The 23,754-nt window shown below is 48.9% G+C and overlaps 1 protein-coding gene across 1 annotated transcript; it reads left to right on the top strand.

Annotated features, from left to right (window-relative positions):
- The first annotated feature begins 13,770 nt into the window (after positions 1-13,770).
- LOC140108857 (V-set domain-containing T-cell activation inhibitor 1-like) lies at positions 13,771-21,689 on the top strand. The gene is made up of 5 exons (XM_072131983.1): positions 13,771-13,939; positions 15,024-15,117; positions 17,236-17,652; positions 18,614-18,892; positions 21,481-21,689. Exons 2-5 carry the CDS (start codon positions 15,066-15,068, stop codon positions 21,513-21,515), a joined length of 783 nt encoding a protein of 260 aa, XP_071988084.1. The 5' UTR covers positions 13,771-13,939; positions 15,024-15,065; the 3' UTR covers positions 21,516-21,689.
- Positions 21,690-23,754: the final 2,065 nt, after the last annotated feature.

Genomic DNA, 23,754 nt, shown 5'->3' with positions numbered 1-23,754 from the left:
CCGCGGTCACACGTACCGCTAAGCGTTCCGTCATAACGCGATGCAAGTGCACAGGGGGAGTTCCTCGGCCCAACTGCACATGCGTTTCCAGAGAAACACATGCGATCGGCTTAACAATCGCATGCGTTTCCATGGAAAGGCATGTGCGTTTGGGCCGAGGACCACCCCCTGTGCGCTAGCGTAACGTTAGGAACGTTCGCCTAGCGGTACGTGTGACCGCGGCCTTAACGTTTGCATGCCAGACAAAGTGCATTCAAAAAGATGTGTATAATTTATGATGAAAAAATAGTGTCAAGCACTATGTTGACAATTTTTAAAAAAAAAAAAAAAAAACAGACACTTAAACACAACTGTGGCATTAAAAAGGTTGACAGTAAAAGACACAGGAAAATATTAAACAAATACAGAACATGGAGGAGTCAATATAAACACCTTGGATACTAGAAGATGTTTTTCTTTTTTCGTAAATTTTTTTTTACGAAGACGGACTCCATCCAATGCACTCCCATGGGAATCACCACTAGACTCCTCGCTAATATTGGGAGCTGATAACAATTCAGATGCTTCATCAGAAACAGGGCTTGGAGCTAAGGATGTGCTGGCTCTTGGCAAGCTGCCAGGGGTTGCTGCAGGTCGAGACGTCCTTAGATTTGTGGTACGCTTTGCAATTGCTGTTCTCCTCATCGTTTGGCAACAGGTTTCTGCTCATGTGATAGCTAGAGTGAGATTTAACATTTGCGCCTAACTTGCGCCTAAATATAGTTTGCTGCGCCAAGGCATGCTGGGAATCACAAGTGATACATATGACCATTAGAAGCTACTTATCACACATGTTTTCATCGTGTGATAATTCAGGCGCAATAATGCGCCCGAAACAAGGCGCACGTAAAACCATTAGGCGCACAAAAGTGATAAATGTGGCCCTTAGACTCATCACCTGGATTGAGTCTTATCACCTGGAATGAGACTTATTTCGCGGACTGAGACTCATCACCTGGACTGAGACTTTTCACTTGAACTGAGACTCATTAGCTTGACTGAGACTTATAATCTGGACTGAGATTTAACACCTGGACTGAGACTTATCACCTGGACCGAGACTTATCACCTGGACTGAGACTTATCACCTGGACTGAGACTTATCACCTGGACTGAGACTCATCAGCTGGACTGAGACTTATCACCTGGACCGAGACTTATCACCTGGACTGAGACTTATCTCCTGGACCGAGACTTATCACCGGGACTGAGATTTAACAACTGGACTGAGACTTATTTCCCGGACTGAGACTCATCACCTGGACTGAGACTTATCATCTGGACTGAGATTTAACACCTGGATTGAGACTTATCACCTTGACTGAGACTCATCACCTGGACCGAGACTTATCCCCTGGAATGAGACTTATCACCTGGACTGAGACTTATCGAATTATTACCTGGACCGAGACTTATCACCAGGACCGAGACTTATCATCTGGACCAAGACTTATCACCTGGACTGAGACTTATAACCTGGACCGAGACTTATCACTTTGACTGAGACTCATCACCTGAACCGAGACTTATCACTTGGACTGAGACTCATCAGCTGGACTGAGTCTTATCACCTGGACTGAAATTTCTCACCTGAACCGAGACTTATCTCCTGGACCGAGACTTATTACTTGGACTTAGACTCATCAGCTTGACTGAGACTTATCATCTGGACTGAGATTTAACACCTGGAATGAGACTTATCACCTGGACGAGACTTATCACCTGGACCGAGACTTATCACTTGGACTGAGACTCATCAGCTGGACTGAGTCTTATCACCTGGACCGAGATTATCACCTGGACCGAGACTTATCACCTGGACCGAGACTCATCACCTGGACCGAGACTTATCACCTGGACCGAGACTTATCACCTGGACCTAGACTTATCACATGGACCGAGACTTCCCACCTGGACCGAGACATAACACCTGGACTGAGACTTATCGCCTGGACTGAGACTTATCACCTGGAAGAGACTTATTTCGCGGACTGAGACTCATCACCTGGACTGAGTCTTATCACGTGGACTGAGACTTATCACCTGAACCGAGACTCATCACCTGGACTGAGACTCATCAGCTTGACTGAGACTTATTATCTGGACTGAGATTTAACACCTGGACCAAGACTTATCTCCTGGAACGAGACTTATCACCTGGACCGAGACTTATCGCCTAAACCGAGACTTATCACTTGGACTGAGACTTATCACCTGGACTGAGAATTATCACCTAGACCGAGACTTATCACCTGGACCGAGATTTTTCACATGGACTGAGACTCATCACCTCGACTGAGACATATCATCTGGACTGAGATTTAACACCTGGACTGAGACTTATCACCTGGACCGAGACTTATCACTTGGACTGAGACTTATCACCTGGACTGAGAATTATCACCTAGACCGAGACTTATCACCTGGACCGAGATTTTTCACATGGACTGAGACTCATCACCTCGACTGAGACATATCATCTGGACTGAGATTTAACACCTGGACCGAGACTTATCACCTGGATCGAGACTTATCACCTTGACGGGGACTCATCGCCTTGACTGAGACTCATCAACTGGACTGAGAATTATCACCTGTACTGAGATTTATCACATGGACTGAGATATATCACATGGACTGAGACTCATAAGTTTGACTGAGACTTATCAGCTGGACTGAGATTTAACACCTGGACTGAGTCTTATCGCCTTGACCGAGAATTATCACCTGGACCGAGACTTATCACCTGGACTGAGACTCATCACCTTGACTGAGACTCATCACCTGGACTGAGACTTATCATCTGGACTGAGATTTAACACCTGGATTGAGACTTATCACCTTGACTGAGACTCATCACCTGAACCGAGACTTATCACCTGGACTGAGACTTATCGAATTATTACCTGGACCGAGACTTATCACCAGGACCGAGACTTATCACCTGGACCAAGACTTATCACTTGGACTGAGACTCATCAGCTGGACTGAGACTTATCACCTGGACTGAGACTTATCACTTTGACTGAGACTCATCACCTGAACCGAGACTTATCCCTTGGACTGAGACTCATCAGCTGGACTGAGTCTTATCACCTGGACTGAAATTTCTCACCTGAACCGAGACTTATCTCCTGGACCGAGACTTATTACTTGGACTTAGACTCATCAGCTGGACAGAGTCTTATCACCTGGAATGAGACTCATCAGCTTGACTGAGACTTATCATCTGGACTGAGATTTAACACCTGGAATGAGACTTATCACCTGGACCGAGACTTATCACCTGGACGAGACTTATCACCTGGACCGAGACTTATCACTTGGACTGAGACTCATCAGCTGGACTGAGTCTTATCACCTGGACCGAGATTATCACCTGGACCGAGACTTATCACCTGGACCGAGACTCATCACCTGGACCGAGACTTATCACCTGGACCGAGACTTATCACCTGGACCTAGACTTATCACATGGACCGAGACTTCCCACCTGGACCAAGACATAACACCTGGACTGAGACTTATCGCCTGGACTGAGACTTATCACCTGGAAGAGACTTATTTCGCGGACTGAGACTCATCACCTGGAATGAGACTTATCACCTGGACCGAGACTTATCACCTGGACGAGACTTATCACCTGGACCGAGACTTATCACTTGGACTGAGACTCATCAGCTGGACTGAGTCTTATCACCTGGACCGAGATTATCACCTGGACCGAGACTTATCACCTGGACCGAGACTCATCACCTGGACCGAGACTTATCACCTGGACCGAGACTTATCACCTGGACCTAGACTTATCACATGGACCGAGACTTCCCACCTGGACCAAGACATAACACCTGGACTGAGACTTATCGCCTGGACTGAGACTTATCACCTGGGAGAGACTTATTTCGCGGACTGAGACTCATCACCTGGACTGAGTCTTATCACCTGGACTGAGACTTATCACCTTAACCGAGACTCATCACCTGGACTGAGACTCATCAGCTTGACTGAGACTTATTATCTGGACTGAGATTTAACACCTGGACCAAGACTTATCTCCTGGAACGAGACTTATCACCTGGACCGAGACTTATCACCTAAACCGAGACTTATCACTTGGACTGAGACTCATCAGCTGGACTGAGTCTTATCACCTGGACCGAGATTATCACCTGGACCGAGACTTCTCACCTGGACCGAGACTTATCACCTGGACCGAGACTTATCACATGGACGAGACTTATCACATGGACCGAGACTTATCACCTGGACCGAGATTTATCACCTGGACCGAGACTTATCACATGGACCGAGACTTATCACATGGACCGAGACTTATCACCTGGACCGAGATTTATCACCTGGACCGAGACTTACCACCTGGACTGAGACTTATCACCTGGAAGAGACTTATTTTTCGGACTTAGACTCATCACCTGGATTGAGTCTTATCACCTGGACTGAGCCTCATCACCTGGACTGAGTCTTATCACCTGGACTGAGACTTATCACCTGGACTGAGTCCTATCACCTGGACCGAGACTTATCACTTGGACTGAGACTCATCACCTGAACCGAGACTTATCACTTGGACTGAGCCTCATCAGCTGGACTGAGTCTTATCACCTGGACTGAGGCTTATCACCTGGACCGAGACTTATCACCTGGACCGAGACTTATCACCTGGACCGAGACTTATCACCTGGACTGAGACTTATCACCTTGACTGAGACTCATCACCTGGACTAAGACTTATCACCTGGACTGAGACTTATCACCTGGTATGAGAATTATCACCGGGACTGAGATTTAACACGTTGACTGAGACTTATCACCAGGACTGAGACTTATCACCTGGACTGAGAATTATCACCTAGACCGAGACTTATCACCTGGACCGAGATTTTTCACATGGACTGAGACTCATCACCTCGACTGAGACATATCATCTGGACTGAGATTTAACACCTGGACCGAGACTTATCACCTGGATCGAGACTTATCACCTTGACGGGGACTCATCGCCTTGACTGAGACTCATCAACTGGACTGAGAATTATCACCTGTACTGAGATTTATCACATGGACTGAGATATATCACATGGACTGAGACTCATAAGTTTGACTGAGACTTATCAGCTGGACTGAGATTTAACACCTGGACTGAGTCTTATCACCTTGACCGAGAATTATCACCTGGACCGAGACTTATCACCTGGACTGAGACTCATCACCTTGACTGAGACTCATCACCTGGACTGAAAATGATCACCTAGACCGAGACTTATCACATAGACCGAGACTTATCACCTGGACTGAGATTTATGACATGGACTGAGACTCATCAGCTTGACTGAGACTTATCATCTGGACTGAGACTTATCACCGTTACTGAGACTCATCAGCTTGACTGAGACTCATCACCTTGACTTAGACTCATCACCTGGACTGAGACTCATCACCTTGACTTAGACTCATCACCTGGACTGAGACTTATCACCTGGACCGAGACTTTTCACCTGGACCGAGACTTATCACTTGGACTGAGACTCATCAGCTGGACTGAGTCTTATCACCTGGACCGAGATTATCACCTGGACCAAGACTTATCAACCGGACTGAGACTTTTCACATGGACTGAGATTTATCACATGGAATGAGACTCATCAGCTTGACTGAGACTTATCATCTGGACTGAGATATAACACCTGGACCGAGACTTATCATCTGGACTGAGATATAACACCTGGACCGAGACTTATCATCTGGACCGAGACTTATCACCTGGACCGAGACTCATCACCTGGACTGAGACTTATCACCTGGACTGAGAATTATCACCTAGACTGAGACTTTTCACCTGGACTGAGACTTATCACCTGGACCAAGACTTATCACCTGGACCGAGACTTATCACCTGGACCGAGACTCATCACCTGGACTGAGACTTATCAGCTTGACTGAGTCCTATCATCTGGACTGAGATTTAATACCTGGATTGAGATTTATCACCTTGACTGAGACTCATCACCTGGACTGAGATATAACACCTGGACCGAGACTTATCACCTGGACCGAAACTTATCACCTGGACCGAGACTTATCACCTAAACTGAGAATTATCACGGGGACTGAGACTTATCACCTGGACCGAGACTTATTACATGGACTGAAACTCATCACCTGGACCGAGACTCATTAGCTGGACTGAGTCTTATCACCTGGAACGAGACTTATCACCAGGACCGAGACTTATCACCTGGACCGAGACTTATCACCTGGATTGAGACTTATCACCCGGACTGAGACTTTTCACCTGGACTTAGATTTATCACATGGACTGAGACTCATCAACTTGACTGAGACTTATCATCTGGACTGAGATATAACACCTGGACCGAGACTTATCACCTGGACCGAAACTTATCACCTGGACCGAGACTTATCACCTAAACTGAGAATTATCACGGGGACTGAGACTTATCACCTGGACCGAGACTTATTACATGGACTGAAACTCATCACCTGGACCGAGACTTATCACCTGGACCTAGACTTATCACCTGGACCGAGACTTATCACCTGGACCAAGTCTTATCACCTGGACCGAATCTTATCACCTGGGCTGAGATTTATCACCTGGACCGAGACTTATCACCTGGACTGAGACTTATCACCTGGACTGAGACTTATCACCTGGATCGAGACTTATCACCTGGACTGATACTTATCACCTGGACCGAGATTAATCTCCTGGACCGAGACTTATCACCGGGACCGAGATTTATCTCCTGGACCGAGATTTATCTCCTGGACCGAGACTTATCACCGGGACTGAGACTTAACAACTGGACTGAGACTTATCACCTGGACTGAGACTTATCACCTGGACTGAGACTCATCAGCTTGACTGAGACTTATCACCTGGACCGAGATTTATCTCCTGGACCGAGACTTATCACCGGGACTGAGACTTAACAACTGGACCGAGACTTATCACCTGGACCGAGATTTATCTCCTGGACCGAGACTTATCACCGGGACTGAGACTTAACAACTGGACTGAGACTTATTTCCCGGACTGAGACTTTTCACCTGGACTGAGACTCATCAGCTTGACTGAAAATTATCACCTGGACCGAGACTTATCACCTGGACCGAGACTTATCACCTGGACTTAAAATGATCACCTAGACCGAGACTTATCACCTGGACCGAGACTTATCACCTGGATTGAGACTTATCACCCGGACTGAGACTTTTCACCTGGACTTAGATTTATCACATGGACTGAGACTCATCAACTTGACTGAGACTTATCATCTGGACTGAGATATAACACCTGGACCGAGACTTATCACCTGGACCGAAACTTATCACCTGGACCGAGACTTATCACCTAAACTGAGAATTATCACGGGGACTGAGACTTATCACCTGGACCGAGACTTATTACATGGACTGAAACTCATCACCTGGACCGAGACTTATCACCTGGACCTAGACTTATCACCTGGACCGAGACTTATCACCTGGACCAAGTCTTATCACCTGGACCGAATCTTATCACCTGGGCTGAGATTTATCACCTGGACCGAGACTTATCACCTGGACTGAGACTTATCACCTGGACTGAGACTTATCACCTGGATCGAGACTTATCACCTGGACTGATACTTATCACCTGGACCGAGATTAATCTCCTGGACCGAGACTTATCACCGGGACCGAGATTTATCTCCTGGACCGAGATTTATCTCCTGGACCGAGACTTATCACCGGGACTGAGACTTAACAACTGGACTGAGACTTATCACCTGGACTGAGACTTATCACCTGGACTGAGACTCATCAGCTTGACTGAGACTTATCACCTGGACCGAGATTTATCTCCTGGACCGAGACTTATCACCGGGACTGAGACTTAACAACTGGACCGAGACTTATCACCTGGACCGAGATTTATCTCCTGGACCGAGACTTATCACCGGGACTGAGACTTAACAACTGGACTGAGACTTATTTCCCGGACTGAGACTTTTCACCTGGACTGAGACTCATCAGCTTGACTGAAAATTATCACCTGGACCGAGACTTATCACCTGGACCGAGACTTATCACCTGGACTTAAAATGATCACCTAGACCGAGACTTATCACATAGACCGAGACTTATCACCTGGACTGAGATTTATGACATGGACTGAGACTCATCAGCTTGACTGAGACTTATCATCTGGACTGAGACTTATCACCGTTACTGAGACTCATCAGCTTGACTGAGACTCATCACCTTGACTTAGACTCATCACCTGGACTGAGACTTATCACCTGGACCGAGACTTTTCACCTGGACCGAGACTTATCACTTGGACTGAGACTCATCAGCTGGACTGAGTCTTATCACCTGGACCGAGATTATCACCTGGACCAAGACTTATCAACCGGACTGAGACTTTTCACATGGACTGAGATTTATCACATGGAATGAGACTCATCAGCTTGACTGAGACTTATCATCTGGACTGAGATATAACACCTGGACCGAGACTTATTATCTGGACTGAGATATAACACCTGGACCGAGACTTATCATCTGGACCGAGACTTATCACCTGGACCGAGACTTATCACCTGGACTGAGAATTATCACCTAGACTGAGACTTTTCACCTGGACTGAGACTTATCACCTGGACCAAGACTTATCACCTGGACCGAGACTTATCACCTGGACCGAGACTTATCACCTGGACCGAGACTCATCACCTGGACTGAGACTTATCAGCTTGACTGAGTCCTATCATCTGGACTGAGATTTAATACCTGGATTGAGATTTATCACCTTGACTGAGACTCATCACCTGGACTGAGATATAACACCTGGACCGAGACTTATCACCTGGACCGAAACTTATCACCTGGACCGAGACTTATCACCTAAACTGAGAATTATCACGGGGACTGAGTCTTATCACCTGGAACGAGACTTATCACCAGGACCGAGACTTATCACCTGGACCGAGACTTATCACCTGGATTGAGACTTATCACCCGGACTGAGACTTTTCACCTGGACTTAGATTTATCACATGGACTGAGACTCATCAACTTGACTGAGACTTATCATCTGGACTGAGATATAACACCTGGACCGAGACTTATCACCTGGACCGAAACTTATCACCTGGACCGAGACTTATCACCTAAACTGAGAATTATCACGGGGACTGAGACTTATCACCTGGACCGAGACTTATTACATGGACTGAAACTCATCACCTGGACCGAGACTTATCACCTGGACCTAGACTTATCACCTGGACCGAGACTTATCACCTGGACCAAGTCTTATCACCTGGACCGAATCTTATCACCTGGGCTGAGATTTATCACCTGGACCGAGACTTATCACCTGGACTGAGACTTATCACCTGGACTGAGACTTATCACCTGGATCGAGACTTATCACCTGGACCGAGATTAATCTCCTGGACCGAGACTTATCACCGGGACCGAGATTTATCTCCTGGACCGAGATTTATCTCCTGGACCGAGACTTATCACCGGGACTGAGACTTAACAACTGGACTGAGACTTATCACCTGGACTGAGACTTATCACCTGGACTGAGACTCATCAGCTTGACTGAGACTTATCACCTGGACCGAGATTTATCTCCTGGACCGAGACTTATCACCGGGACTGAGACTTAACAACTGGACCGAGACTTATCACCTGGACCGAGATTTATCTCCTGGACCGAGACTTATCACCGGGACTGAGACTTAACAACTGGACTGAGACTTATTTCCCGGACTGAGACTTTTCACCTGGACTGAGACTCATCAGCTTGACTGAAAATTATCACCTGGACCGAGACTTATCACCTGGACCGAGACTTATCACCTGGACTGAGAATTATCACCTAGACTGAGACTTTTCACCTGGACTGAGACTTATCACCTGGACCAAGACTTATCACCTGGACCGAGACTTATCACCTGGACCGAGACTTATCAGCTTGACTGAGACCTATCATCTGGACTGAGATTTAATACCTGGATTGAGATTTATCACCTTGACTGAGACTCATCACCTGGACTCAGACTTATCACCTGGACCGAGACGTATCACCTGGACTGAGACTCATTAGCTGGACTGAGTCTTATCACCTGGAACGAGACTTATCACCTGGACCGAGACTTATCACCTGGACCAAGTCTTATCACCTGGACCGAATCTTATCACCTGGGCTGAGATTTATCACCTGGACTGAGACTTATCACCTGGACCGAGACTTATCACCCAGACTGAGCCTTTCACCTGGACTGAGACTCATCAGCTTGACTGAAAATTATCACCTGGACTGAGACTTATCACCTGGACTGAGACTTATCACCTGGATCGAGACTTATCACCTGGACTGATACTTATCACCTGGACCGAGACTTATCACCTGGATCGAGACTTATCACCTGGACTGATACTTATCACCTGGACCGAGATTTATCTCCTGGACCGAGACTTATCACCGGGACCGAGACTTATCACCTGGACCGAGACTTATCACCGGGACTGAGACTTAACAACTGGACTGAGACTTATTTCCCGGACTGAGACTTATCACCTGGACTGAGACTCATCAGCTTGACTGAGACTTATCATCTGGACTGAGATTTAACACCTGGATTGAGACTTATCACCTTGACTGAGACTTATCACCTGGACCGAGACTTATTACCTGGACCGAGACTTATCACCTGGACTGAGACTCATCACCTTGACTGAGACTCATCACCTGGACTGAGACTCATCACCTGGACTGAGACTTATCACCTGGACTGAGACTTATGACCTGGACTGAGACTCATCAGCTTGAATGAGACTTATCAGCTTGACTGAGACATCATCTGGACTGAGATTTAATACCTGAAATGAGATTTATCACCTGGAATGAGACTCATCTCCTGGACTGAGACTTATCACCTGGACCGAGAATTTTCACCTGGACCAAGACGTATCACTTGGACTGAGACTCATCAGCTGGACTGAGTCTTATCACTTGGACCGAGACTTATCACCTGGACTGAGACTCATCAGCTTGACTGAGACTTATCAGCTTGCTGAGACTTATCATCTGGACTGAGATTTAACACCTGGACTGAAACTTATCACCTGGACCGAGACTTATCACCTGGAACGAGACTTATCACCTGGACCAAGACTTATCACCTGGACTGAGACTTATCACATAGACTGAGACTTATCACGGGGACCGAGACTTATCACCTGGACCGAGACTTTTTACATGGACTGAAACTCATCACCTGGACCGAGACTTATTACATGGACTGAGACTTATCACCTGGACCGAGAATTATCACCTGGACCAAGTCTTATCACCTGGACCGAGTCTTATCACCTGGACCGAGACTTATCACCTGGACCGAGACTTATCACCTGGACTGAGACTTATCACCTTGACTTTGACTCATCACCTAGACTGAGACTTATCACCTGGACTGAGACTTATCACCTGGACTGAGACGTATCACTGGGACTGAGACTTATCACACGGACTGAGACTTATCACCTGGACTGAGACTTATCAACTGGAATGAGACTCATCAGCTTGACCGAGACTTATCACCTGGACGGAGACTTATCACTTGGACTGAGACTCATCACCTTGACTGAGACTCATCACCTGGACTGAGACTTATCATCTGGACTGAGATTTAACACCTGGACCGAGACTTATAACCGGGACTGAGACTTATCACCGGGACTGAGACTTAACAACTAAACTGAGACTCATCACCTGGACTGAGTCCTATCACCTGGACTGAGACTTATCATTTGGACTGAGACTCATTAGCTTGACTGAGACTTATAATCTGGACTGAGATTTAACACCTGGACTGAGACTTTTCACCTAGACTGAGACTTTTCACCTAGACTGAGACTTATCACCTGGACCGAGACTTATCACCCGGACTGAGACTTTTCACCTGGACTGAGAATTATCACCTGGACTGAGACTTATCACCTGGACTGAGACTTATCACCTGGACCGAGACTCATCACCTTGACTGAGACTCATCACCTGGACTGAGACTTATCACCTGGACCGAGACTTATCACCTGGACCGAGACTTATCACCTGGACCAAGACTTATCACTTGGACTTAGACTCATCAGCTGGACTGAGTCTTATCGCCTGGACCGAGACTTATCACCTGAACCGAGACTTATCACCTGGACTGAGACTTATCACCTGGACTGAGACCTATCACCTGGACTGAGACTCATCAGCTTGACTGAGACTCATCACCTTGACTGAGACTTATCACCTTGACTGAGACTCATCACCTGGACCGAGACTTATCACCTGAACCGAGACTTATCACCTGGACTGAGACTTATCAACTGGACTGAGACCTATCACCTGGACTGAGACTTATCACCTGGACTGAGACTCATCAGCTTGACTGAGACTTATCAGCTTGACTGAGACTTATCATCTGGACTGAGATTTAATACCTGGATTGAGATTTATCACCTTGACTGAGACTCATCACCTGGACTGAGACTTATCACCTGGATCAAGACTTATCACTTGGACTGAGACTTATCACCTGGACCGAGACTTATCACCTGAACCGAGACTTATCACCTGGACCGAGACTTATCAGTTGGAATGAGACTTATCACATGAACCGAGACTTATCACCTGAACTGAGACTTATCACCTGGACCGAGACTTATCACCTGGACCGAGACTTATCACCTGAACCGAGACTTATCACCTGGACCGAGACTTATCACCTGGACTGAGTCTTATCACCTGGACTTAGACTTATCACCTGGACTGAAACTTATCACCTGGTCTGAGACTCATCACCTGGACTGAGACTTATCACCTGGACTGAGACTTATCACCTGGACTGAGTCTTATCACCTGGACTGAAACTTATCACCTGGTCTGAGACTTATCACCTGGACTGAGACGTATCACCTGGACTGCGCCTTATGACTTTGACTGAGACTTATCACCTGGACTGAGACTTATCACCTGGACTGAGATTTATCACCTCGACCGAGACTTATCACTTGGACTGAGACGTATCACCTTGACTGAGACTCATCACCTGGACTGAGACTTATCACCTGGACTGAGATTTATCACATGGACTGAGACTTATCATCTGGACTGAGATTTAACACCTGGACAGAGACTTATCACCTTGACTGAGACTCATCACCTGGACTGAGACTCATCACCTGGACTGAGACTAATCACCTGGACTGAGACTCATCACCTGGACCGAGACTCATCACCTGGACCGAGACTTATCACCTGGACTGAGACTTATCACCTGGACTGAGACTTAACAACTGGACTGAGACTTATCACTTGGACTGAGACTCATCAGCTTGAATGAGACTTATCATCTGGACTGAGATTTATCACCTGGACCGAGACTTATCACCTGGACTGAGTCTTATCACCTGGACCGAGACTTATCTCCTGGACCGAGACATCTTTTGTAAGCTCTTGTGTAAGCTTTTGTGATCAGGACCCTCACTGCTCCCTTGTCCTCTCTATCTCCTCACAGAGTGTAAGCTCTTGTGATCAGGACCCTCACTGCTCCTGTGTCCTCTCTATCTCTGGGGTCATGTGTCCTGCTGATATCTGTCAGTTATGATTCTCAGTCTCCCACAGATCCCAGAACTTTCCATTCTCCTCCTCGTCCTCACAGATAATTACACGGTAACAGCGAGCACCGTGTCCGCACCTCACTGGCTGCCGCCGGCACTGGGCCCCCGGGGACCCCACAGCACAGCAGAGGCAGGGGCCACAGGTGTCACAACCAGAGCAGCTACGAGAGAGGACAAGGTAAGGAGCTGAGAGAGGGGGGACAAGACCTGCAGTCCCATGTAACACCACAGATAACACAGTGATATCTCTGAGTACAGATCATGTAGTAGATGTGTCCTGCAGTCCTATGTAACACCACAGATAACACAGTGATATCTCTGAGTACAGATCATGTAGTAGATGTGTCCTGCAGTCCTATGTAACACCACAGATAACACAGTGATATCTCTGAGTACAGATCATGTAGTAGATGTGTCCTGCAGTCCCATGTAACACCACAGATAACACAGTGATATCTCTGAGTACAGATCATGTAGTAGATGTGTCCTCCAGTCCTATGTAACAGCACAGATAACACAGTGATATCTCTGAGTACAGATCATGTAGTAGATGTGTCCTGCAGTCCTATGTAACACCACAGATAACACAGTGATATCTCTGGGTACAGATCATGTAGTAGATGTGTCCTGCAGTCCTATGTAACACCACAGATAACACAGTTATATCTCTGGGTACAGATCATGTAGTAGATGTGTCCTGCAGTCCTATGTAACACCACAGATAACACAGTGATATCTCTGAGTACAGATCATGTAGTAGATGTGTCCTGCAGTCCTATGTAACACCATAGATAACACAGTGATATCTCTGAGTACAGATCATGTAGTAGATGTGTCCTGCAGTCCTATGTAACACCACAGATAACACAGTGATATCTCTGAGTACAGATCATGTAGTAGATGTGTCGTGCAGTGCTATGTAACACTACAGATAACACAGTGATATCTCTGAGTACAGATCATGTAGTAGATGTGTCGTGCAGTCCTATGTAATACCACAGATAACACAGTGATATCTCTGAGTACAGATCATGTAGTAGATGTGTCCTGCAGTCCTATGTAACACCACAGATAACACAGTGATATCTCTGAGTACAGATCATGTAGTAGATGTGTCCTGCAGTCCTATGTAACACCACAGATAACACAGTGATATCTCTGAGTACAGATCATGTAGTAGATGTGTCCTGCAGTCCTATGTAACACCACAGATCATGTGACCTCCTGTACATACAGTTTCTTTCTTGACATTTTCCTTCTAGAATCTGTTGTGATTCTGTGACAGTTCTGTGTCTCTCGTGAGGATGGCGCTGTTATACCTCCTGCTCACACTGATGCTCTTCTCATACCTGGCAGGTGAGTTGCATAGTTTATACAGACACAATATACAGAAAAAAAATACAAGTCCATCAAGTGCAACCAAGAGAAGGGATTTAGGGGAAATAATTCTATACAACATCAATGTTACTCAAATGTAAAAAAGCATCTAGATCTGCGCTCTGCTCCCGAACTCTCTGCCGTCCCTGCCGTGCTCTGCTCCTGAACTCTCTGCCGTCCCTGCCGTGCTCTGCTCCCGAGCTCTCTGCCGTCCCTGCCCCGCTCTGCGCCCGAGCTCTCTGTCGTCCCTGCCGTGCTCTGCTCCCGAGCTCTCTGCCGTCCCTGCCGTGCTCTGCTCCCGAGCTCTCTGCCGTCCCTGCCCCATTCTGCGCCCGAGCTCTCTGCCGTCCCTGCCGTGCTCTGCTCCCGAGCTCTCTGCCGTCCCTGCCGTGCTCTGCATCTGAGCTCTCTGCCGTCCCTGCCGTGCTCTGCTCCCGAACTCTCTGCCGTCCCTGCCGTGCTCTGCTCCCAAGCTCTCTGCCGTCCCTGCTGTGCTCTGCTCCCGAGCTCTCTGCCGTCCCTGCCACGCTCTGCTTCCGAACTCTCTGCCGTCCCTGCCGCGCTCTGTTCCCGATCTCTCTGCCGTCCCTGCCGTGCTCTGCTCCCGAGCTCTCTGCCGTCCCTGTCCTGCTCTTCACCCGAGTTCTCTGCCGTCCCTGCCATGCTCTGCTCCCGAGCTCTCTGCCGTCCCTGCCGTGCTCTGCTCCCGAGCTCTCTGCCGTCCCTGCCGTGCTCTGCTCCCGAGGTCTCTGCCGTCCCTGCCCTGCTCTTCACCCGAGTTCTCTGCCGTCCCTGCCATGCTCTGCTCCCGAGCTCTCTGCCGTCCCTGCCGTGCTCTGCTCCCGAGCTCTCTGCCGTCCCTGCCGTGCTCTTCACCCGAGCTCTCTGCCGTCCCTGCCGTGCTCTGCTCCCTAGCTCTCTGCCGTCCCTGCCATGCTCTGCTCCCGAGCTCTCTGCCGTCCCTGCCGTGCTCTGCTCCAGAGCTCTCTGCCGTTCCTGCCGTGCTCTGCTCCCGAGCTCTCTGCTGTCCCATGCTCCCGTGCTCTCTGCCGTCCCTGCCATGCTCTGCTCCCGAGCTCTCTGCCGTCCCTGCCGTGCTCTGCGCCCGAGTTCTCTGCCGTCCCTGCCGTGCTCTTCACCCGAGCTCTCTGCCATCGCTGCCCTGCTCTGCTCCAGCGCTATCTGCTGTCCCTGCCATGCTCTGCTCCCGAGCTCTCTGCCATCCCTGCCGTGCTCTGCTCCCGAGCTCTCTGCTGTCCCATGCTCCCGTGCTCTCTGCCGTCCCTGCTGTGCTCTGCTCCCGAGCTCTCTGCCGTCCCTTCCGTGCTCTGCGCCCGAGCTCTCTGCTGTCCCTGCTGTGCTCTTTACCCGAGCTCTCTGCCGTCCCTGCCGTGCTCTTCACCCGAGCTCTCTGCCGTCCCTGCCCTGCTCTGCTCCAGAGCTATCTGCCGTCCCTGCCGTGCTCTGCTCCCGAGCTCTCTGCGGTTTCTGCCGTGCTCTGCTCCTGAGTTCTCTGCCGTCCCTGCTGTGCTCTTTACCCGAGCTCACTGCCGTCCCTGCCCCGCTCTGCGCCCGAGCTCTCTGCCGTCCCTGCCCCGCTCTGCGCCCGAGCTCTCTGCCATCCCTGCCGTGCTCTTCACCCAAGCTCTCTGCTGTCCCTGCCCCGCACTGCGCCCGAGCTCTCTGCCGTCCCTGCCCCATTCTGCGCCCGAGCTCTCTGCCTTCCCTGCTGCGTCCCTCCATGCCCAAGCTTTCCTATTCGACAGATTTACAGTTCTCACAGTACAAAAGCCTTGTTGTCTCCAAACAGAGAGAGTGCCCCTGTTCTCTGCTTCATTGTAGATCCTGAGCAGTAGTCATGGTGTCGCCCTTGACCCTTACACGGCCCCCCTAAAAAATGGCTACAACCATCAACCATTAGCAAGAACATTTCCTTAGTGTGTGCAGAGCTTGGTGGTTACAGTCTTTGCTGATCTCCACCTGGCACTCAGTGTCCGCTGTGGTCTTGTCATGGGGCCATGGTGTTGGTCCACCCTTGGACTGTGACCATTCATGTTGTTGGTTATTATTGTGTCACTTCTCTTGTCTTCTTCTCAGACTGTGACTATGTCCTTCCCAAGCCTCAGTATGAGGAGATACTCGTCCCACGTTATGGCAATGCCACCTTGCCCTGTCAGTTCTCCTTCATTGAGGGCACCTACGACCTTGGCTTCAGCTGGCACCGGGAGGACATTGTTGAAGAGATTGAGGTTGAAGATATCTACGCATACATCCAGCAAACGTATGAGTATAAGGAGCCCCAGCTGGTCTACAGCTTCCATAAGGACAAGGAAGACTTTGATGAACAGGACTACAATTACCATGGACGGGTGAGAGTGGACACCTCGGAGGTCAGTGAGGGGGACCTGACCCTTCACATGACCAATGTGGACTATCCGGATGAAGCTTTGTACACATGCAAGGCTATCAGCCCCCATGGAAAGGGGGAAATCAAGATGAAGCTCATGATCCAAGGTAGGTCTTACTCAAGGGCCAGTTTTCGATCACAATGCAGGTGAAGGGACGCCTCAGGTATCGGGCAGTGTATTTATGAACACAGTTCTTAATTTTCTGCATATGATGGGTGTCAAGATTTGTACAAGAAATGTAAAGTTTGAGAGATTTCTCAACATTGGCCTCTAAAGCTTCTGCCATGCAAATAGTCTAAGGGTTGGGTCTAAGGTGAGATACCACGCGGGGACACCTGAAGTGATCTGTCTAAAGAAGGAAAGGTTGTGTACAATATGTAGTGTTGGAGGGAAGTCTGTTCTCCTTGGTGTCAAGAGGTCCAGGTATATGATCTTACCTATTCCTGGACTTATCTGTGTGGTCAAGGTCTTTGGGTCTAAGTCCTTTGGTCAAGTCTTAGTTGTGTGGTCAAGGTCTTTGGGTTTAAGTTTTACGTGTGCGGTTTTTGGGCCCAGATAATTCTGGAGGTTTTTTTCATGCAGGTCCTTTCAGCTGATATCTGTGCTCTGAGACCCCAGGGACGAACGCCGCATTTTCGTTGGGTTTCGCGTTTTTTTTCCGTTTGGCGCTGAATTGCCCCGGGATTCTGGCGCATGCGATCGGATTGTGGTGCATTGGCGTCGGCTTTCATACGACACAAATCGGGGGCCGTGGACGTCGGACAACCCAACTGATTCGGGCAAATCGCGGAATTTAAAAAGCAAATTGTGTCGCAAGATCAGCACTCACATACACTGGGAAGAAGAAGGTGAACTTCGGCGGACCTCACCGGGGGAAGCGACACATGCAGGAAATTGGACGCACGATGAATCGGGGCAGACCCAAATCCTCGTCGGACATTCCGGATCGGTGCCGTCAACAGGATGGGTAAGTAAATGTGCCCCTAAATGTAATTACATTAGATCGAAGAGTATCTCCTCAAACATATCCTCATCCACTGGTACCACCTCTCTGTTTATTAATGCAGAAGAAGAAGAGCCTCCAGTGGAGATGGAAACCATTGACAATGTGACAGTAGCTCGTTGTGTCTCTGCCGGTTGGTACAAGGTGCCCATTGTGCGGTGGCTGAACCGCCGCGAGGAGGACGTATCTGAGAACTCTACTGTCGTGGTGTTGGAGATGATGCAGAATGGGAATCACAGGGTCTCCTCAACACTGAGTGGAGTCAAGAGCCATGAGATCTATCGCTGCCTCATCAGAGATGTCAAGAAAGCACGAAGAGCCCGGACATTCTACAGGAAGCTGAGTATGAGGGGTGGTGGGCCTCGGGGCTGAGGCTGGGGTCAAACTGTCCCACCAGCTGATGTCCTAGAGGAATCTGAGTATGAGGGGTGGTGGGCCTCGGGGCTGAGGCTGGGGTCAATCTTTAATATAAGACAAACTGTCCCACCAGCTGATGTCCTAGAGGAATCTGAGTATCAGGGGTGGTGGACCTGACACCTGGGGCTGGGGTCAATCACTAATATAAGACAAGCTGTCCTACCAGCTGATGTCCTAGAGCAGTAATGGCGAACCTTTTATAGACAGAGTGCCCAAACTACAACCAAAACCCACTTATTTACAGTGAAGTGCCAACGTGCCATTTTAAGCAGTAACTTACTGCTACCTGTTCTTCCAAATCTTTCAATTGTATCGGCCGCCTGAGGCCACCAATTCAGTTGAAAGAAGGAGGGCAAATTCAGACTATCATTGTAGCTTCTCTCCAGGGTCTCTCTGTACAGGAATAATGGTAGGTCCAGTAGGATGACCTACAAAGATAATGTAGTTCTTTCAACACCTTCTCAATTTTCAAGCAGTTCCAAACAGACAATGAAGTGTTGCTGTAAAATAGTGCTGAGTGCAGCATCTCATAAATTGCCGAGGACTGCAGGAAGATTTACTGGATTTATTCCTGTTTGGTGAACTCTGTCCTGGGGTGATGGCCTGAGTGCCCACAGAAAGGCCTCTGAGTGCCACCTCTGGCACCAGTGCCATAGGTTCGCCATCACTGTCCTAGAGGAATCTCAGTATGAGGGGTGGTGGACCTGACACCTGGGGCTGGGGTCAACCACTAAATATAAGACAAGTTGTCCTACCAGCTGATGTCCTAGAGGAATCTCGGTATGAGGGGTGGTGGGCCTGACATCTGGGGCTGGGGTCAACCACTAATATAAGACAAGCTGTCCTACCAGCTGATGTCCTAGAGGAATCTGAGTATGAGGGGTGGTGGGCCTGACATCTGGGGCTGGGGTCAACCACTAATATAAGACAAGCTGTCCTACCAGCTGATGTCCTAGAGGAATCTCGGTATGAGGGGTGGTGGGCCTGACATCTGGGGCTGGGGTCAACTACTAATATAAGACAAGCTGTTCTACCAGCTGATGTCCTAGAGGAATCTCAGTATGAGGGGTGGTGGGCCTGACATCTGGGGCTGGGGTCAACCACTAATATAAGACAAGCTGTCCTACCAGCTGATGTCCTAGAGGAATCTGAGTATCAGGGGTGGTGGACCTGACATCTGGGGCTGGGGTCAACCACTAATATAAGACAAGCTGTCCTACCAGCTGATGTCCTAGAGGAATCTGAGTATCAGGGGTGGTGGACCTGACACCTGGGGCTGGGGTCAACCACTAAATATAAGACAAGCTGTCCTACCAACTGATGTCCTAGAGGAATCTGAGTATGAGGGGTGGTGGACCTGACATCTGGGGCTGGGGTCAACCACTAATATAAGACAAGCTGTCCTACCAGCTGATGTCCTAGAGGAATCTGAGTATGAGGGGTGGTGGACCTGACATCTGGGGCTGGGGTCAACCACTAATATAAGACAAGCTGTCCTACCAGCTGATGTCCTAGAGGAATCTGAGTATGAGGGGTGGTGGACCTGACACCTGGGGCTGGGGTCAACCACTAAATATAAGACAAGCTGTCCTACCAACTGATGTCCTAGAGGAATCTGAGTATGAGGGGTGGTGGACCTGACATCTGGGGCTGGGGTCAACCACTAATATAAGACAAGCTGTCCTACCAGCTGATGTCCTAGAGGAATCTGAGTATCAGGGGTGGTGGACCTGACATCTGGGGCTGGGGTCAACCACTAATATAAGACAAGCTGTCCTACCAACTGATGTCCTAGAGGAATCTGAGTATCAGGGGTGGTGGACCTGACATCTGGGGCTGGGGTCAACCACTAATATAAGACAAGCTGTCCTACCAGCTGATGTCCTAGAGGAATCTCAGTATGAGGGGTGGTGGACCTGACACCTGGGGCTGGGGTCAACCACTAATATAAGACAAGCTGTCCTACCAGCTGATGTCCTAGAGGAATCTGAGTATGAGGGGTGGTGGACCTGACATCTGGGGCTGGGGTCAACCACTAATATAAGACAAGCTGTCCTACCAGCTGATGTCCTAGAGGAATCTGAGTATCAGGGGTGGTGGGCCTGACATCTGGGGCTGGGCTTCATTTCTAATATAAGAAAAATTATGGTCTACAGGAACCTGAATGTGAGGGGTTGCGGGCCTGGGGGCTGGGACTCGGGTCAACCACTAGCATCAGACAAATTGTCCCACCAGCTGATGTTCTGCAGGAAGCCGAGTATGAGGGGTGGCTGCTTGAAGGCTGAAGCTGGGGTTAACCTTTGATATAAGACAAGCTGTCCCACCAGCGGATGTTCTGTAGGAGCTGAGTACGGAGGTGGTGGGCCTAAGGTCCCAAGCACTAATATAAACCACTTATATAAGGCATCCTGCTGATCCTTTCAGTATATCCTGCTTCAGGTCCACAATCTCATCAATCAGATGTTCTGTGTGTCCCATGTTTTCTTATCTAAGTCACTGTTCTTTTTCTTCCAGAAAAGGGGGCACTCAGGGAATATGGGGAGTTCTGAACCCACTCCTCAAGCTCAATGACACGGCTATCAAATACACAGAGGACTAAGAAGACGTCCGGGCACCAGGAGGGATGGGAGACCAGGAGGACCAGCAACAACCTGGGATGTAGAATATATTGTATAGCTGTATGTATATCTCCAGAGTGTGGGTCACACAGGGGACATCATCTATCATAGAGGAGACCCCCCCGGTGCCGATCATCTCTTCTCCTCCAATCCACCAATAAATGGTCATTACAGTAATTTTGTTTTGTGTCTTCGGTTGACCTCGCGCCTCATGTCCCTTCATCCCTGGTGCTGCAGTCACAATGAGCACATGGCACTATACAGGGGGTCTGGAGGAGCCCCCATGTATAATCTAGAACACTAGGGCCTCACTATTTGCCACCCTTGGGGTCCTCTGGGCCTGAGGGGGAACGTTACCTTTCATTATCACAATTGATTCCTAAGAAAAGATCTGGTGTTAAAGCTGCAGATATCCCTGAGAGAGTCTATCACTGCCCCTCACTCATCACCTAGGAGGCCTTCCCCTGGTCTGGTCTACCTTTAAGGACAGCTGTGATTGGATGTTACGAGTGTGGCACCTCCCATGAGGAGCTTAGAGTCACATAAACCAGGTTTGTCTATCGTGAGGAAGGTAGAACATCTGAGCTTTGTCGCTGTGGGCTGCAGGAACAGAGGCCATGCGTCCTACACAGAGGATTCTGGGAATATGCAAATAACTTATAATACAAAAAATAACTAAAGCGACGTCTCTATTGCCACCTTAGATACATTGAGGGCCTCTGCCTGAGATAAGGAAGCACAGAAGGTCCATGCCGACCATCCTGTCACCTATTTCAGGGGGTAGGACATTTGTATACTCCAGTCACACTGCTTGTGTTGCAATTTTTGGTTTTTATTATACAAACTTTCAAACGTGACGTTTCGGTCAGACAATTGACCTTCATCAGACTCGGTTTATGTAGGAGAATCAGGGTAAATATTGCTTACAGCAAGGAGTGGCTCTGGAGAGTAGCTCTACTCCACGCACCATTGCGATTCTCCTACACAAACTGAGTCTGATGAAGGTCAATTGTCTGACCGAAACGTCACGTTTGAAAGTTTGTATAATAAAAACCAAAAATTGCAACACGAGCAGTGTGACTGGAGTTTACAAATGTCCTATACTCTGAGGGATTGGGGCCTCTCCAGAGCACCGGTGCATTTTACTCCGCTTGGTGTGCAGCAGAAATCCTTCTTTTACTGTTTCAGGGGGAGACATCGTTCTCCTTCTTCATCTTACTCTTCTCTTGTCCTGGTTAGTGATGAGCGGGTCTGTACACACACAACCGCCATAGTCACCGCCGTTTAGCGAGCAGCCAATCAAGCAGCTTGAAACCCCATAGTTAACCACAGATATGCCCTCCATGTCCTGCCTGTGATTGGCTGCGATGGAGTATAAGCGCAGGGTCATATCTCCAGACGCCATCACACACAGGAGACTCGGGAGAGGTCAGACAGGCCAAGACTACGAAAATAGCAATAACTGCCCTTCTCATGGCACCTGTAGGGGCAGGAGGCTGCTGTGATTAGGGACATGTGTGAGTATGAAATAAATGCCCTTTATAGGGCGCAGTGAAGAATGTCATTCTGCTGCTGCGCTGCCGTATTATTGCGGCTCCATCAAAAGCTGGAAGGGGCCATCGCAGTCTGGCACCTACCACATGAATGCGATGCTTGTACGCCAAGCACTTACCTGCCGGTGCCCGCCTCCTGCATCGTGATCCATCCTTCTAGTAGCTTCATGTTGGAGAAAATCTTTCTGCCGACGCCCAAAACCCAAGAAACAAAAACCATCCCACAGAATGTCTGCAACATGGGATTTATTCTGACGGATCGGAAGACAGAAGACGCGTCATTTGCGGTCCAGTCCCTGTATGTCCCTGCTGCCCGTCCCTAAGTTTGCGGCTCCCGGCTCCACCTGTGTGTCCAGGCAGTGGGCCGCCCTATCTTCTTCCTGCATGAAGACATGTGACGTCACATGACACATCCTGGCCGGCGCTGAGTGGAGGTCCAGGGCGCCTACTCACAAAGGATTTATCTTCTGGCTGCACTAAAAGCCTAAGGCCAGGAGAATCCTCAAAAGCCGCCGATCATGTTCATGCTTGATGGCCACGACATCGTCCAGGAGGACTGCAGATCTCCAAGCAATGTCCTTCAAGGATTCCTACCAGAAAGCATCATGTTACTTTCC

This window comes from Engystomops pustulosus, unplaced genomic scaffold, assembly GCF_040894005.1.
Source record: "Engystomops pustulosus unplaced genomic scaffold, aEngPut4.maternal MAT_SCAFFOLD_190, whole genome shotgun sequence".
NCBI lineage: Eukaryota > Metazoa > Chordata > Amphibia > Anura > Leptodactylidae > Engystomops > Engystomops pustulosus.
This window is presented reverse-complemented; position numbering and strand designations above follow the sequence as displayed.

What these genes read in the sequence shown, in the direction of transcription:
- LOC140108857 (XM_072131983.1), top strand. Translation starts at nt 15,066, where the DNA reads ATGGCGCTGTTATACCTCCTGCTCACACTGATGCTCTTCTCATACCTG. An exon ending in GCTCTTCTCATACCTGGCAG is followed by an intron (nt 15,118 to 17,235) that starts GTGAGTTGCATA and finishes TCTTCTTCTCAG; the next exon opens with ACTGTGACTATGTCCTTCCC. An exon ending in GACATTCTACAGGAAGCTGA is followed by an intron (nt 18,893 to 21,480) that starts GTATGAGGGGTG and finishes TTTTTCTTCCAG; the next exon opens with AAAAGGGGGCACTCAGGGAA.